Source organism: Pediculus humanus, genomic scaffold, assembly GCF_000006295.1.
Source record: "Pediculus humanus corporis 1103172108286 genomic scaffold, whole genome shotgun sequence".
Classification (NCBI taxonomy): Eukaryota; Metazoa; Arthropoda; class Insecta; order Psocodea; family Pediculidae; genus Pediculus; species Pediculus humanus.
Genome location: NW_002987855.1, coordinates 115916 through 133808, shown reverse-complemented (window position 1 = coordinate 133808; position 17893 = coordinate 115916). Strand labels below are relative to the sequence as shown.

Below are 17893 nucleotides of genomic sequence, written 5' to 3'. Positions count from 1 at the left end.
GTTATAAACTCATTTTTTTTTAAAGAAAAACCACAAAGTCTGATTTATATACCTTTAAATATTGCCAAAAAAAAAAAAAAATTGTTAATATTTATTTTTAGTTTTATCTTCTCTCTCTCTCTCTTTTCTTCTAAAAAACTTTTTTTTTTTTTTTGCATTCAATTGTAAAAAAGTTTTTCAATTTTTTTTTTTCTTTTATTATTTGTTAAAATTGTCACTTTACAAAAAAAATAAATAAAAGAATTTTTTTTTTGACGTTGCCAAATCAATTATTTTACAAACAAACAAACAAACAAGCAATCTCATGCAAAAAAAAAAAAAATGAAAATGTTTGTTTCATATCATAAAAATAAATTTCTATACACTAAATCTCGTATTTATAATTTATTACTTATCATTATTAGTAATTAAAAATTTAAAAATTTTCTGCTATTTCAATTACGTTTAATGGATTTCATTTTTAAAGTTTGAATAATAAACGTTTTTTAACAAAATCGTTATTATTATTATTATTATTACGAAACTCTAATGTAAAAAAATTAAATAATAATTAAAATATAGATCTAAAAAAAAAAAATAAGTTGAAGGTGGAAATATAATGTAGTATTTTTATTTAAATGTTATGAAAAATTTCAAAATGTTTCATAATAATTTTGTTAAAATTAAAAAGTTTTAATATATATATAGAGTAAAAGTAAAACTTACAAAGTGTGTTGTTGTTGTTATTGTCCCTCACGGAATTAAGTAGGTCTCGTAATTTATTGTTTAAAAAACTAAAATGCACTCAAGTCGTTGCATGCCAATCACAAACTGATTACTTCTAGTCCGTAATGAATAATAAACGGTGTAATATCGTAACGTACAATTAAGGTTTTAACTTGAAAACTAAATATTTCTTTTGTTGTTTTTATTTAAAAAATAATAATAATAATAATATTGATAATGTTAATATTAATAAATTTTCAATAATTTTTTAAATTAATATTTATGTTTTTCTCTTGACATACTTCTATCGAATCAAAGAATTTTTTTCTTTGTTTTTGTATTTCACATTTTTTTTTTTTTTTTTTGAAATTGTAAATATGCGGGAAAAAAAAAATTATGACGTATTGTTCGTGTCTTGGTGGGAAAACAATACTCGAATCTGATTGGTTGAATTTTTGTCGTGTCATAAGATAAATTAAAGAAATATTACATGCATGAAAGATGGTAGTGTAACTTGTTGTTGTAAAAAAAAATACACCCGGATAAGATAAAATTATTTAATTTTTAATATGCCAGTAAGGTTTTTTTTTTTTTTTTTGTTTATTCAAGTACTTATTAATTTTTTTTAGCCATCTTTAAGTAATAATTTTTTCATAAATGATTTTAATGCTTGTTATTATTGGGTGTGGCAAAATTGATTCTTCCTTTTTGTAATTATTCAATTCTTAATTGGAAAATTTATATTGTTATTTAAAACATTTACATATCGAGAGTTTTTCTATAATTTATAGTAATAAAAAAACGGTTAAATTACAATTAAAATAAAATTTTTATAATTGATTTGCCTTTAATAAACTTTTAATAATTTATTTTAGGCTTATCATTCTTCGTTAACAGAATTTAATCAATCAGTTGGTAATACAGCAATATTACCATTAAAATCACAAGCTAAAGGTCCAGCTCCTCCTTGCACAACTGAAACTGATATAATAGATGAAGCCATTTATTACTTCAGAGCCAATGTATTTTTTCGTACTTATGAAATTAAGGTAAAATTTGTGTTTGTTTACAGTGTTTTAGTATGTTTGTGTGAAAAAATTATGTGTTTACACAAGTCAATTTTTTATGAAATAATTTTAGAGTGAAGCGGACAGAGTTTTAATTTATATTACTTTGTACATAACTGAATGTTTAAAAAGACTTCAAAAATGCTCAAATAAAACACAAGGTAAAAGTGAAATGTACACTTTGGCAATATCAAAATTTGACATTCCTGGAGAGCCTGGATTCCCGTTAAACTCTGTTTATGCCAAGCCAAAGACTCCTGCAGAAGCAGGTAAAACCTTAATAAAAATTTTTAACTTTAAACTCAACAATTTACTGATTGAAATTAAAATTTATTATGATTTTTTTTTAAACATTTTTTTAGATCTCCTCAGGCAATATTTTCAACAAATTAGACAAGAAACAGGTAATAGAATTTGTGAAAAAGTATTTAATACTGAAGATGGTAGACCCTCAAAATGGTGGCTATGTTTTTCTAAAAAAAAATTTATGGATAAATCACTATCAGGCCCTGGTCAATAAAATTTAATTTTCTTATTTTATAATTGCTATTATTTTTCTTTAAAAAAATATTAATAAGTCACTTTTATTAATTTATTTCTAAGTAAAACTTGATGTTATTTTATTATTTAAAATTGTTTTCATTCACCACTATATCAGCAATATTAAAGAAAATAAGTTTTTAATGTTAAAAATATTGTTGATCTATATATATTTTTTATCGTTATATAAAATTTTTTTGTAAGTTTCACTATTTATTTTTTGTAAATGAAGTAAAAAAATTATTTACTGATTTCCTTATTGTCAAAATAAATTCCTTTTATAATAAAACTGCATGCGAACATAAAAAAAATATAAAATTTTATTAAATAATTTTCTTAATAAAAAATAAATAGTCAATTAAACAAATTTAACAAAAAAAACTATATTAACAATTTTTTTTTTAAAACAATTGTTTTATCTAGTAAAAACAATTACTAACATTAAATTTATGAAATTGTAAATTTCAAATGTTTAGTACCGTTTTACAAGCAACAATCTTTAATAAACTAACTTTAGAGTTGACCATAATTACATAATTAGTCAATAAATATAAATTTTAATAATCACAATGATTTTTGCATACAATATTATGTATTTCTTGCTTTGATTGACAATCCAACACTGACTGATTTTCTCGACAAATTCATATGTACGTTAATATAACATAATTTTTAAAAATAAAAACCAGGTAGAATTGCCTTACATTAAAGGACATTTGAAATGATATTTTATTGAATACATTAATTTAACTAAACTAAAGTAACTATATCTAGCCTCTTAAAAAAGTCATCTTTTGTATGTTAATATTTAAATTGAGTACTACTTTAATTTTTAACGTAACCCCTCGAAAAAATTTCAAATTATAAATGGCAACACATAAGATAAAATATTATAAATAAGAAAATTTTACACTTCTTATTACAATAATTAGAAAAAAAATTTACTCTTACGAATAAAATTTTTTCCATTTTGTCTTTTTTAACATAATATTTTTACATTTAATGGTATAAAATTTTTTACAAAACCTATAAGTACAATTTAAAAAATTTAACATTCATTGGCCTATCTCTCATTAAAATTTGTAAAAAAATAATCTGATTTATCTTTTCACAAAACTATTGTTATAAAAAATTTAATAATGTTCTTTCGATTTCATGACTTCTTCATATTCATCAAGAGATAATTCCTCCGTTTTTTCTTCTTTAGCCTGTGACAATTTTTTATCACGATTTCTTTTATAAGGGACAGCATGTAAATCTCTTTTCGCAATATCGGCCAATACTAATACTAAAATTTAAAGGAAATTATTTTTATTTTACTTAGGGTTGTATGGAAAACTCAAAAAATTATTAGATTGTAATTACCCATTAAACCTAAAGCTGATAAAAAATATACTGTAGAAAAGAACATCTGTCTCTCTTCAGCTACATCTCTTGGTACAGGCCTAGTCCTTTGTCTAACTGTTTTTCTTATCCATTTAGATATAGGTTTAAAAATTTCATGAATAGGCATACTTTCTTTAAAAAAAATTAGTACTTAAAATTCGATTACAGTGTCAATAGACGAAAAAAAGTGGTTACAGAGAGTACTTTTATTTTTCGTTAATATTATTTTCTTACAAGTTAGGATATAAATTAAATGGAGCAAAGCTTATTAAAATCGTATTTAGAAACCTTAGAGGAATTAATTATTGATGAAAACAAAATTGTGAGAAAAAACATTCGTATGATTTTCATTGTTTAATTGTACTTATTGTGTTTAATTCTATTATTTTTTTTTAGGTTACTTACAAGTCATTGAGTAAAAGCTTAGGCATTCACGTAAATACTTCAAAACAGTAAGTTCCCTAATTTATATTATTCTATATTATTGTTTTTTTTTGTGCATTTGAGTAATTATATGTTAATTTTTTTAGATTACTTTACACTTTTTTATTACAATGCAAAGATAAAAATTCTAATATTTGTGCAACACATTTATTGGCGGGAAAATTGAATGATGGAAGTCTAAATGTTACAATAGTCAATGAAAATGAAAAAGAAAATGAAAAGAAAAAATTTTTAGAAATAACATCAGATCACATTTATAGTGTTCAAAAGGGTAAAGCTTTAAAAGAAATTAAAATTCTTGCTGGAGTTGCTAATAATTTAGGAAATAAAGAAAGGTGAACCTTTTCACATATAAACTTCATTAATTTATAATTTCTTTTTCGAATTTTTAAAGTTTTTTTAGTTTTTTATTTCAGTAATTATGTCATTAAATGTTCTGACTGCTCTAAAAATAATGAAAATGAGTTTCATACTTCAGAGAAATCAAATTCCAAGTTTTTCGAAGAATCTCCCAGTACTGTAAATACTAATGTTAAATGTTCGAATAATGCTGTAGTAAATAGTCCTAATTCTAAAAAAATTAATAATTCTCCTAAAAGTTATGGTAAAAATTGTTTAGAAAACTCTAAAAAAGTCAGTCCAAATAATAAATCAAAGGTACAATTAAATTATTAAATTATGCTCACGACAAAAAGTTTTTTTATCTGATTAAAATTAATTTAATGTTTTTTTTTTTTTTTTATAGGCAGCTGAATCAAAATTGAATGCTGCAAATAAGCAAACAGGAAAAATTGGTAATTTTTTTTCAAAAGCAAAAATTAAAAATACAGATAGTACAAATGAAACTCACAAACCAGAATTAGTGCCCACAACTATCCAAAAAAATGATAATTCAAAAATCGAGAAATCGAAGGAGAAAAAACAATCAAATTTGAATGAACAAGATTTGAAAAAACCTGATAATAATAAATGTAAAAATAAAGAAAATTGGAAGAAAAAAGAAAACATAAAAAGAAAAAGAATACAGTTATTTTCAGATTCAGAAGAGAGTGACAATGATACTGGTATGTTATTGATTATAATCTTAAATTGATAATTGCATGTATTGTTACTTATAAATAAATGTGAAATCTTAGTTTCGATTAGAAAAATAAGTAATAAATTAATCTGTATAGTTTTATAAAATATTTTAGATTTTTATTTAGTTATGATTTTAGAACTTAAAGTTGTAAAATTTCTTATTTTATCTAAGTTATCAATTGATTATTGTAAAACAAAAGTTTGACTTACTAATGTTTTTCTTTTTCTAATTTTTTTAATTTAGAAATTGTACCTGATGAAAAATTCGAACCAGAAGAAAAAATTTTAGTTACAGAGGAAAAAAAAGATGATAATTTGCTAACACAAAATAAAAGAAAAAAAAGAAAAATAGTTGATGTAACAGTTATGAATGATGATGGTTATTTAGGTAAAAAAAAAAAAATCTTAAAATCTTAAAGCATTTATCAATATTTGTTTTACTTAAAAAAAAAAAATATTAATTATTATTCAAAGATTCTTTAGCAATAGTCTTATTGTCGTAAAGACATGGATAAATTTACAATATTCAAATTTTCTTGTTTTTTTTTTTTATTAAAGAGACAAGAAAGGAGCTGACATTAACAACAGACAGTGAAGATGAAATTGAAGAAAATACCTCAAAATTTTCAAAGACAAAAAATAATTCTGAAGCAAAAACTGAGGGTAAATCTAAAGATGTTACTTCAGCCAAAGTGCCTAAAAAGCAATCGTCATTGCTTACGTTTTTTAAAAAAAGTTAAATTTTATCTTATCACATGAAATCATTTAAAGAAAAAAATTATTCATTTAAATTTCGTTCATGTTTTTTTTTTTATATTTGTTTCTTTGCTGTTTAACCCGAATTAGAGAATTCAATGCCTTATTTAAAACAGCATATATATTTTTATTATTTTAATTTTTGATTATAATTTTTTTTTAATTAAAATTTTTTTGAATTTTTAAAAAATACAAATTAAATGTTTTTTAAATGAAATTCCTAAATCGTAGATATTTATTTAAAGTATAGATCGATGATTACGAATAATGAAAAAATTAATCTGTAATTTAAGTGTAAAAACAAAACATTTAAGTTTTATTGATTTATTTATTTTTTTTTTTTTGTATTTTATTATTGAGAGTTGATTGTGAAACAGGAAAATATGTCTGATATGTAAATAAAAACTAAGAATTCTATTTTTTAAAGGAAAGTAACGATCGTTTTTAATTTAATCTCACATAAATTACAAAAATTGATTTTTTTAATTCAGCCATATTGTGGATTTTCTTAAAAGTACAATTTAGGTGCAATTTGGCTTTTTTTTTTCCTTTTTAATATTCAAAAATAAATAAATATTTTTAACGTACATAAATTAAATAAACTAAATAAATATTTTTTTTACGAGGAAAATTGCTTGCCCGAAATTTTTAATTATATCGATGATTTCATGCAGTTTTTATAAATATCAGTAACTAATTTAAGTTAGAAACGAAAATAATTTTTTTTTGCCATGTATGCAATTGCGCAATTACGAAGCCAATAAAATTGATGTTTTTTTGTTACGTAATTATAAATTTCAAAAAATTACGTCGTATTCAATAATAACAATAACCTGAGTTTTTCTTTATTTTTAGCATTTTATTAAGCATAAGCCATATGCAGCAATTTGTATTTGTAAATTTTCAAAAAAAAATAACTTACAATTATATATAAAAATTAATATACAAACATTAGTAATAAATAGTTTTTTGGATAAAAATCAAATATTTTGCATATTAAAATAAGAAAATTGTAATATAAATTTATAGGAAGTAATAATAAATAAATTTAGAAAATTTCATGAAGTTTGAAATTGCAAATTAAATTGATTAATTAAGTTGGAGCCATATATTGTAGAAATTTCCTGTGAATCATTATACAACAAAGACGAAACTTTCTCAATTAGTCATGTAGAATGTTCTAGAAAATATTTTAGCGAATCACGAGCTAGAAAAATCTGTGACGCAGTTCCGTTATTTACCAATAATAATTTTACTTTGTGACGTGGACCAATAATATTCGAGGATGACTTGTAGATTTTGAAAAAAAAAAGCCTAGGTGGAACATTGCTTTCGCGTCAGTTTCAAGCTAGCATTCAAACAAATACGTTGGCTAAAATTTACAAGATTTTAATTTTATTATTCCAAGTTATTGATTAGCAGTAAGTATTTTAAAAAACTTAATTTTATTGCATAAAGATATTTATTTAATATTTGCCTCTTTTTTAAAATTAATCTAATTAATTAAAATTTTTTAATCGAAATTAAAAAAAAGTTAAAATATTGATCTATAAAAACTTGTGACTATAGAAAAATCAGGCTTTTTATCTATTTAATCATTTTATTTAAATTCTAAAATTTTTTTCTTCTTTAATTATTGAATACACTCGTCAGAAGACTATAAAAAATTTTGACGCAAATTATTATGCAAAACTGAATTATTACATATATTTACACAATTTTATGAAATTTTAATTTAAAAAAAAAAATAAAAAATTATTTTTTCATTAGGTTCAAAATGCAAATCTTCGTTAAAACTTTAACTGGAAAAACTATCACTCTTGAAGTTGAAGCTTCCGACACCATTGAAAATGTCAAAGCCAAAATCCAAGACAAGGAAGGTATTCCACCAGACCAACAAAGATTGATCTTTGCTGGAAAGCAATTGGAAGATGGAAGAACACTCTCAGACTACAACATCCAAAAGGAATCTACATTACATCTTGTACTTCGTCTCAGAGGAGGAATGCAAATTTTCGTAAAAACTTTGACTGGAAAAACTATCACTTTAGAAGTAGAAGCTTCTGACACCATTGAAAATGTCAAAGCCAAAATTCAAGACAAAGAAGGAATTCCACCAGACCAACAAAGATTGATCTTTGCTGGTAAACAGTTGGAAGACGGAAGAACACTCTCAGACTACAATATCCAAAAGGAATCTACATTACATCTTGTACTTCGTCTCAGAGGAGGAATGCAAATCTTTGTAAAAACTTTGACTGGTAAAACCATCACTTTAGAAGTTGAAGCCTCAGACACCATTGAAAATGTCAAAGCCAAAATCCAAGACAAGGAAGGAATTCCTCCAGACCAACAAAGATTAATTTTTGCTGGAAAGCAATTGGAAGACGGAAGAACACTATCAGACTACAATATCCAAAAAGAATCAACTCTTCACTTGGTACTTCGTCTCAGAGGAGGAATGCAAATCTTTGTTAAGACTTTGACTGGAAAAACCATCACTCTTGAAGTTGAAGCCTCAGACACCATTGAAAATGTGAAAGCCAAAATCCAAGACAAGGAAGGAATTCCTCCAGACCAACAAAGATTGATCTTTGCTGGTAAACAGTTGGAAGACGGAAGAACACTCTCAGACTACAATATCCAAAAAGAATCTACCCTTCACTTGGTTCTTCGTCTCAGAGGAGGAATGCAAATCTTTGTCAAGACCTTGACTGGAAAAACCATCACTTTAGAAGTAGAAGCTTCTGACACCATTGAAAATGTCAAAGCCAAAATTCAAGACAAAGAAGGAATTCCACCAGACCAACAAAGATTGATCTTTGCTGGTAAACAGTTGGAAGACGGAAGAACACTCTCAGACTACAACATCCAAAAGGAATCTACATTACATCTTGTACTTCGTCTCAGAGGAGGAATGCAAATCTTTGTCAAGACTCTAACTGGAAAAACTATTACTCTTGAAGTTGAAGCCTCAGACACCATTGAAAATGTCAAAGCCAAAATTCAAGACAAAGAAGGAATTCCACCAGACCAACAAAGATTGATCTTTGCTGGAAAACAGTTGGAAGACGGAAGAACACTGTCAGACTACAATATCCAAAAAGAATCAACTCTTCACTTGGTTCTTCGTCTCAGAGGAGGTTTTTAATTTGCTAAGTATAATTACATGTTATAAAAATTCTGTCATTTTTTGCATTTAATATATTTTTTTCTGTTTAATTTTTTTTTTGAAAATTCTTATTTTGGAAATATTTTATAATTCATTTGACTTTGGCTTAATAAATAAATAAACAAATTTTAATTGATAAATAGTTTGTTGATAATTGATTTTCTTTTTTGATTATATCATTTCCTAAATTATTTTTCAAATTTATATATATAAGTATGCACACAAATATTGTTGATGACCAATGTATTTAAAAATGGGGTTATTGTTATCAATTCAATTTTTTTTGGCTAAGTTTTTGTAAGTCAATGAATTTCTGAATTTATTTATTTTTAAAAATGGAGTCTTGAGAATTGTGCTAGATATTTAATAGAGCAGTCGATATTTAATGAATATTTAAAATGGAGTGAAAACGTGTCATTGAAAATATTGAATTTTTTTTTTTGTTATACATTGATAAAATACAAATCACGTGAAAAGGAAATGTCATTTGTGATTTTGTAAGGCATCGTTCAAGGTCATTTAACTACGTTTTAATTTTTTTTTATTCCGAAAATAATTTTTTAATTTTTTGCCAAAAGCATTAATTGACGTATTAATAATATTTTTTATTGTTTATGGGGTAATCATTAATATTTATTTACGTTCATTCGTTTAAATATAGTTAATTGACGATTTTATTATTATTTTTCATTTGCTTAAAACAAGTTGTAATAAATTTTGTTTTTATTTTCAAAGTCACATTCATTTATCTCTTTTTATTGCTAATAAATAAAATTTTTCCACTTGATAGACAAAGTAAAGTCTTTTTTAAAGGCCTAATCGAAAAAATAATCGATTGTTGCTTATAATTAATTAATTAAATGTGATCATTAAATTTTTTTTTTATTTCAAAAGTGTTTGTTTAAGGGTTTTTCAAGGTTGTTTAGTTGGTTGTTTAATTTTCTTATTTCCTGTAACGTTAAAATAAATAAATTTATCAAAGGTTGTCGTTTAATTTCATTTTTTTTGTTTTATTTGCATCGTCTTAATTCTTTGTAACATTAAGTTTATAAATTTCAAATTTTAAAAGTGTTAATTATCAAGGCTAAAGAAAGTTTTTTTTTATAAATGATAATAAAATCATTGACATAAATAAAAAATGGTTGGCCTAAAATTTTAACAATGTAATAATTAGGGAAAGTAATTTGTGGTAAAAAAAAAAAAAAATGAATTTCATCATAATAAAAGGTTTAATTAAAAATAAAAGTTTCTTTTTTAAATAAAATAATGTATTAAAAGAAAAAAATTTTTTTTTTTGTTTAATATTCTGGAATAATCGACAAGCGCTTGTTTTGATAAATTAGAATATATTATGGAAAATGAATGATAGATATTTATACTTTAAGATGTAATAAAATTATAAATATTTTTTATGAAAGTTAAAATAAAAGTAAATTAAGAGAATTTCAATAATTATTTTGAAAAAAAATTTAATTATCCGGAAATTCTTATTTGTAATAAATTTTTTTTTTTTTGACAACAATGAATTATCTATTACGTAAGCATGACGTAGATAAAAATCTGAGCCAATAAAAAAATTTGTAATAAAATTTAACCAATCACATTCTGTTTAAATTTCTGATTTATAACAAAGAAAAGAAGACGTTACGTAGTCTGTAGAGCAGTTTTAACATTCGAGGTGTTGAACGTCAAACTTTTAAATAAGGTTTATTCTCTTTTTACTTATAAAGATTTTTTAATAAAAAAGTAAGTATGAATATTTGAGTAATTTACTTTTAATAATGCATTCTATTGAAACATAAAAAATTAAAAAAAAAAAATTTTTTTTTTTTTACTACGCGTTAACTAATATATTAACCGTATAATAGACCCCAAAAGATGTAATATTAAAAATTTAAAATATGTAAATTCAAAAAGATTCTTATTGAATTCAAAATTAATAGTTGCACCATATTCTCTTTTTTAAATTTTATTTTATTAATAAAAATGCATTTATTTCAATTATTTAAAAAAGGAAACCATTCCTAGACGTTTTAAAAACTAAATATTTATTACGCCATCATAATGAGTAATTATTAGAATATTATATTCACACTTAATATTCAACAAATTATTACTATTATTATAGGGAAAATGCAAATATTCGTGAAAACCTTGACTGGAAAAACTATCACTCTTGAAGTTGAAGCTTCTGACACCATTGAAAATGTCAAAGCCAAAATCCAAGACAAGGAAGGTATTCCTCCAGACCAACAAAGATTGATCTTTGCTGGTAAGCAATTGGAAGATGGAAGAACACTCTCAGACTACAACATTCAAAAAGAATCAACCCTTCACTTGGTACTTCGTCTTAGAGGAGGAATGCAAATCTTTGTTAAGACTTTGACTGGTAAAACCATAACTCTTGAAGTTGAAGCCTCAGACACCATTGAAAACGTCAAAGCCAAAATCCAAGACAAAGAAGGAATTCCACCAGACCAACAAAGATTGATCTTTGCTGGTAAACAGTTGGAAGATGGAAGAACACTCTCAGACTACAACATCCAAAAGGAATCTACCCTTCACTTGGTTCTTCGTCTCAGAGGAGGAATGCAAATCTTTGTCAAGACTCTAACTGGAAAAACTATTACTCTTGAAGTTGAAGCTTCTGACACCATTGAAAATGTGAAAGCCAAAATTCAAGACAAAGAAGGCATTCCACCAGACCAACAAAGATTGATCTTTGCTGGTAAGCAATTGGAAGATGGAAGAACACTCTCAGACTACAACATCCAAAAGGAATCTACCCTTCACTTGGTTCTTCGTCTCAGAGGAGGAATGCAAATCTTTGTCAAGACTCTAACTGGAAAAACTATTACTCTTGAAGTTGAAGCTTCTGACACCATTGAAAATGTGAAAGCCAAAATTCAAGACAAAGAAGGAATTCCACCAGACCAACAAAGATTGATCTTTGCTGGTAAACAGTTGGAAGACGGAAGAACACTCTCAGACTACAACATCCAAAAGGAATCTACCCTTCACTTAGTACTTCGTCTCAGAGGAGGAATGCAAATCTTCGTTAAGACTTTGACTGGAAAAACTATCACTCTTGAAGTAGAAGCCTCAGACACCATTGAAAATGTCAAAGCTAAAATTCAAGACAAAGAAGGAATTCCTCCAGACCAACAAAGATTGATTTTTGCTGGTAAGCAATTGGAAGACGGAAGAACACTCTCAGACTACAACATCCAAAAAGAATCTACCCTTCACTTGGTACTTCGTTTGAGGGGTGGTTTTTTTTCAAATTTTCAGTCATAATTTTGTTTTTTTTTTTGGCCTGAATTTTTCCTAAGAGTTTTAATTGTCCTAAATGTTCAATAAACTATTTTTTTCTTGAATTTTAACATATAATTTTTTTAATTAATTTTTTTTTATAAATCTATGATTATAATTTTTTTTATGTTCAAATTAGTGAATAAAAAATAATTTTTACTTTTAATTTTGTTTTTGTCATATATTTTTTACGTCCTTAAATCTTTTTTCCAGTATCAGGGGTATTTTGGGGTGAGGTAGGATTAGAGCAATTTTATTTTAATTATTTAAATAATAATTTAGAAGATGAAAAATGTTTTATTTATTAGTTTCAATTTAATAATTTTGAAATAAGTATTTTATTTCCTTTTAGATAATTTTAAAAGTAGTGTAATTTTATTTTTTATGCTCCTAGTGAAACAGGCAATTATAGCTACAGGAATCTAAATGCGTATATTCAATTAGCAACATTAATAATTTTATAGTAATAAATAAATATAGAATAAATTTACATTATAAAAATTTTAAAGCAATTATCATTATTTTTAAACAAAATATTTGCTGAATTCCATAATTATTACAATTTTAAAAAAAAATTTCTTTTATTTTAATAAATTTTTCAATACATAAATGACTAAAGTAGTAAGTAAGTATTGTGAGAAAACGCTAAGGATGTTTTGAAGTAAATATTAAACATTATTTAAAGTGATTTCATTAATATAAAATAAGAATTTTAAAGAGTTTTTATTAATAGTACAAAAATTAGTTTTAACTTTTTATTAAATTTTTTTTCTTTAGAATGAATTTTTAACCTGTTCGTGAAAACTTTGCTTTAGATTTGAACAGGTAAACATTTTTTTATTTTAGGTTACCGGTACTTTTAACTCAAATTATTATTTCAAATATATAAAAAGTTTGAAATAACGTACATAAAAAAGTATTATTGGATATTATTTCTAATGTATAATATATTAATATTAGATATTATCTCTTATTCTTAAGTAATTGTAAATATTTTTTATGATTCAAATTCACACATTGTTTATTTTACTTTTTCAAGCGATGCCATAAACCCTTCTTATTGATTGAAAAGTATATAGAAATTAATTAATTTTAATGTCAATTAGGTAATAATGGATGCAGATTTGTATGATGAGTTTGGAAATTATATAGGGCCAGATTTAGAATCTGACGATGAAGAAGATGAAGATGTCACTTCCAGAGAGCAAGAGGCACAGGATTATGATGTATTTACAATTTTAAATAAAACTGCTATTATTTGTTAAAATAATTTTATTAAAAAATTTGCATTTAAAATTTTACAAAAATGAAATTTTTAGGATGATGGGGATGATGATAGAGAAATGGAGGATGCTGATATAGCTCCCATGTCAGTTGTATTGCATGAAGATAAACGATATTATCCTAATGCCTTGGAAGTGTATGGTCCAGAGGTTGAAACAATTGTTCAAGAAGAAGATAATCAACCTTTGACAACTCCATTAGTGGCTCCTGTTAAAAGAAAAAAATTTCAAGTTAAACAACAACAACAACTTCCTAAAACAACTTATGATATGGAGTGAGTAAAACCTTTCGAATTAAATTTGAAAAATATCAAATCATATCGAATTTTAATTATGCTCTTCTAAATTAGATTTTTAGCTGACATGATGGATAATGCAGCTTTAATAAGAAATGTAGCATTAGTTGGTCATCTTCATCATGGTAAAACAACATTTGTAGATTGTTTAATTCGTCAAACACATCCTGACTTTCAATCGACAGAAGAAAAAAATTTAAGATACACAGATACACTTTTCATTGAGCAAGCTAGAGGAGTTTCAACAAAAGCCATGCCTGTAACATTGGTTTTACCTGATGTAAAAAGTAAAAGTTATTTAATGAATATATTTGACACACCTGGTAAGTATTTTTGTAGTCAGTATTTAATCTATAGTGTGATACTTATACTTTTAAAGTGATGAAGTTTACGAGATTTTAAATCGATGTACATCATTTTTAGGACATGTCAATTTTTGTGATGAAGCTACTGCTGCCATGAGAATTTGTGATGGAGTTGTAATCTTTGTTGATGCTGCTGAAGGTGTTGTTTTAAATACAGAAAGACTGTTAAAGCATGCTGTTCAAGAAAAAGTTGCCATAACAGTTTGTATCAATAAAATTGATCGTCTTATTCTGGAACTTAAACTTCCTCCCAATGATGCTTATTATAAATTAAGACACATTGTAGAAGAAGTAAATGGTCTTTTAAGGTATTATTATTATTATTATTTAAGCAAAAGTATTAATAATTTAATCTTTGTTTATTATTTAATATTAAATTTTATTTTTTTTAAATTTCAGCTTATACTCTGATAATGAAAATCCACATGTGGTTTCACCACTTTTAGGAAACGTTTGTTTTTCAAGTTCTCAATACGCGGTTTGTTTCACTCTAAAAAGTTTTGCAAATATATACAATCAAACTTATGGTGGAATAAATATAAATGAATTTGCTAAAAGACTTTGGGGCGACATTTATTTTAATTCTAAAACGAGAAAGTTTTCAAAAAAGCCACCACACAATAGCGCTCAAAGGAGTTTTGTCGAATTCATACTTGAGCCCCTATATAAAATTTTTACTCAGGTTAATTTTTTTTTTTTTTAAATCAAAATTTTATCTGTATGTAATGTATAAAGTAATATAATTTATATTTTAAATTTATTTAGGTGGTCGGAGATGTGGATACAACTCTTCCTCAAGTATTAGACGAATTAGGTATAAGATTAACAAAAGAAGAAATGAAAATAAATATAAGGCCCTTGCTTAGATTGGTGTGCAGTCGATTTTTAGGAGATTTCAATGGTTTCGTAGACATGTGCGTGAATCACATTCCAAGTCCTCAATCGAATGCCAAAAATAAAGTTCAACACGTTTATACAGGCCCGATAGATTCTGATTTAGCACAAGACATGATAAATTGTTCAGCCGAGGTTTGATCATTTTCTCAGTTTTTTATTTTAATTTTAATTATAGTAATTATTATTAATAATTTTTTGAAATATTTACGTTGATCGATTTCAGGGTCACTTAATGGTTCACAGTACAAAAATGTATCCTACGGACGACTGTACATTTTTTTTGGTTTTGGGAAGAGTCATGTCGGGAACTCTTCACGCTAATCAAGAAGTTCGCGTTCTGGGTGAAAATTATACGTTACAAGATGAGGAAGATAGTCGGATTTTAACCGTTGGAAGACTTTGGGTTTACGAAGCGAGGTATAAAATAGAAGTCAACCGAGTACCCGCTGGTAATTGGGTTCTTATTGAAGGAATCGATCAGCCCATTGTTAAAACTGCAACCATAACTGACATAAATACGGATGACGATCTTTACATATTTAGACCGTTAAAATTTAACACTCAATCCGTTATTAAAATAGCCGGTTAGTTAAAAATAGTTTTAAAAAACATTTTTCGAGTTTTACAAAAATGAATTTGAAAAAAAAATGATATTTTTTGTAAAATTATTATTATTATTTCAGTTGAACCGGTTAATCCTTCTGAACTTCCGAAAATGTTGGACGGTTTGAGAAAAGTTAACAAATCTTATCCTTTACTTTCGACTAGAGTCGAAGAATCTGGAGAACACGTAGTTTTAGGTACCGGAGAATTATATTTGGATTGTGTTATGCACGATCTCAGGAACATGTATTCAGAAATAGGTATTGAAATAATATATTCGTCAAAGGATTGATTTGATTGTAAGTTTTCAATACTGAAAAAATTACTGATAAATTTCATTCACTGTCGTTCCAGATATAAAAGTAGCCGATCCTGTCGTTACATTTTGCGAAACCGTCGTTGAAACTTCATCTCTTAAATGCTTCGCCGAAACTCCAAACAGGAAAAATAAAATAACCATGATTGCCGAGCCTTTGGAAAAAGGTTTAGCAGAAGATATTGAAAATGAAATAGTTCACATATCGTGGAATAAGTCAGTCGTTTTTATTTAAACCAGCCGAAAAATTTATTTATTTATTTTTTTTTTTAAAACAGTTTTTTTAATTTAAATTTGTTTTATTCGTTTTTTAGAAAGCGACTCGGAGAGTTTTTCCAGACAAAATACGATTGGGATTTATTAGCCGCTCGATCCATTTGGGCGTTCGGTCCTGATATAACAGGTCCAAATATTTTGGTTGACGACACGCTACCTTCAGAGGTCGATAAAGGATTGTTGAATTCGGTTAAAGATTCAATTGTTCAAGTGAGTTGAAAAACAAATAATAATAATAATAATTAGTTTTTTTTTTCCAAATTCCTTTTGACAGGGTTTGTTAATTTCGTTTTAGGGTTTTCAATGGGGAACAAGGGAGGGACCACTTTGTGAAGAACCCATACGTAACGTGAAATTTAAAATTCTCGATGCCGTTATCGCTTCAGAGCCATTGCACAGAGGAGGAGGTCAAATAATTCCAACGGCTCGTAGAGTTGCTTATTCCGCTTTTCTAATGGCCACGCCGAGATTGATGGAACCTTATTTGTTCGTTCAGGTTCAAGCACCGGCGGATTGCGTATCTGCCGTTTACACGGTATTAGCAAAAAGAAGGTAAACATTTTTCTAACTCTTCAATTACAAACTCAATATGATAATAATACTCAATATCAAAGAAGAGCGATTTAAATTTAATTTTAACGTTTCAACCGTTTTTCAGAGGTCACGTCACTCAAGATGCTCCGGTACCGGGTTCACCGCTTTACACAATCAAAGCTTTCATACCTGCGATAGATTCTCTAGGATTCGAAACGGATTTAAGAACGCACACGCAGGGTCAAGCATTTTGCCTTTCGGTTTTCCACCATTGGCAGGTTCGTGAAAGGAAAAAATTTTTTTTTTTTTTAAGATCCCCCTCAGCTTAGTTGAAAAAAAAAAAAAAATTTTTTTTTTTTTAGATCGTTCCGGGTGATCCCCTTGATAAAAGCATCGTTATTCGACCTTTAGAACCTCAACCTGCGACTCATCTGGCAAGAGAATTCATGGTTAAAACAAGAAGAAGAAAAGGATTGTCCGAAGATGTATCAATCAATAAATTTTTCGACGATCCCATGTTGCTGGAACTTGCTAGACAGGACGTTATGCTTAATTATCCTCTGTAAAATTAATTTAAAAAAAAAAAAAACTATCACAAATACAATAAATTGAATTTTTTTTTTAATAAATAATTTATTTGATAATCCTTAAATTTAAAAAAGGAGGGGAGAGGAGGAAGTCTTAATCCCGATGTTGTTGCGTTAACACGTTTTAAACGAGAGCGTTCTAGCGTAAGGTTTTAATAGGGCTCGTCGGTTAATCACCGGTGATTGAGAGTCCGAGGACGGCAGGGCTGCGATCCACTTCTCCGGGTCGAGTCAGACCCCGAAAGCCAGGATGCTGTCCAGGGGGGATGGTTTT

The 17893-nt window shown here is 26.3% G+C and overlaps 5 protein-coding genes across 5 annotated transcripts; 4 read left to right on the top strand and 1 right to left on the bottom strand.

The window, feature by feature from the left end:
- Nucleotides 1-1199: 1199 nt before the first annotated feature.
- On the top strand, nt 1200-2292 carry Phum_PHUM528670 (arp2/3 complex 21 kD subunit, putative; the record flags this gene model as incomplete). The annotated part of the gene is made up of 4 exons (XM_002431384.1): nt 1200-1209; nt 1603-1754; nt 1846-2041; nt 2135-2292. The coding sequence occupies 4 exons, from the start codon at nt 1200-1202 to the stop codon at nt 2290-2292; spliced, it is 516 nt and encodes a 171-aa protein (XP_002431429.1).
- Nucleotides 2293-3445: 1153 nt separating this feature from the next.
- Phum_PHUM528660 (uncharacterized protein) lies at nt 3446-3825 on the bottom strand (the record flags this gene model as incomplete). The annotated part of the gene is made up of 2 exons (XM_002431383.1): nt 3446-3600; nt 3678-3825. The coding sequence occupies 2 exons, from the start codon at nt 3823-3825 to the stop codon at nt 3446-3448; spliced, it is 303 nt and encodes a 100-aa protein (XP_002431428.1).
- Nucleotides 3826-3951: 126 nt separating this feature from the next.
- Phum_PHUM528650 (DNA polymerase subunit delta, putative) lies at nt 3952-6503 on the top strand (the record flags this gene model as incomplete). Its single annotated transcript, XM_002431382.1, has 10 exons — nt 3952-4020; nt 4095-4150; nt 4229-4477; nt 4559-4799; nt 4888-4936; nt 4973-5206; nt 5467-5601; nt 5781-5957; nt 6339-6372; nt 6470-6503. 10 exons carry the CDS (start codon nt 3952-3954, stop codon nt 6501-6503), a joined length of 1278 nt encoding a protein of 425 aa, XP_002431427.1.
- A 1252-nt stretch (nt 6504-7755) lies between these two features.
- Nucleotides 7756-12447, top strand: Phum_PHUM528640 (ubiquitin, putative; the record flags this gene model as incomplete). The annotated part of the gene is made up of 2 exons (XM_002431381.1): nt 7756-9121; nt 11279-12447. The coding sequence occupies 2 exons, from the start codon at nt 7756-7758 to the stop codon at nt 12445-12447; spliced, it is 2535 nt and encodes an 844-aa protein (XP_002431426.1).
- Nucleotides 12448-13574: 1127 nt separating this feature from the next.
- On the top strand, nt 13575-17598 carry Phum_PHUM528630 (116 kDa U5 small nuclear ribonucleoprotein component, putative; the record flags this gene model as incomplete). Its single annotated transcript, XM_002431380.1, has 13 exons — nt 13575-13688; nt 13782-14020; nt 14096-14364; nt 14465-14714; nt 14806-15088; nt 15172-15435; nt 15527-15887; nt 15987-16166; nt 16261-16438; nt 16537-16708; nt 16794-17050; nt 17157-17310; nt 17395-17598. 13 exons carry the CDS (start codon nt 13575-13577, stop codon nt 17596-17598), a joined length of 2925 nt encoding a protein of 974 aa, XP_002431425.1.
- Nucleotides 17599-17893: the final 295 nt, after the last annotated feature.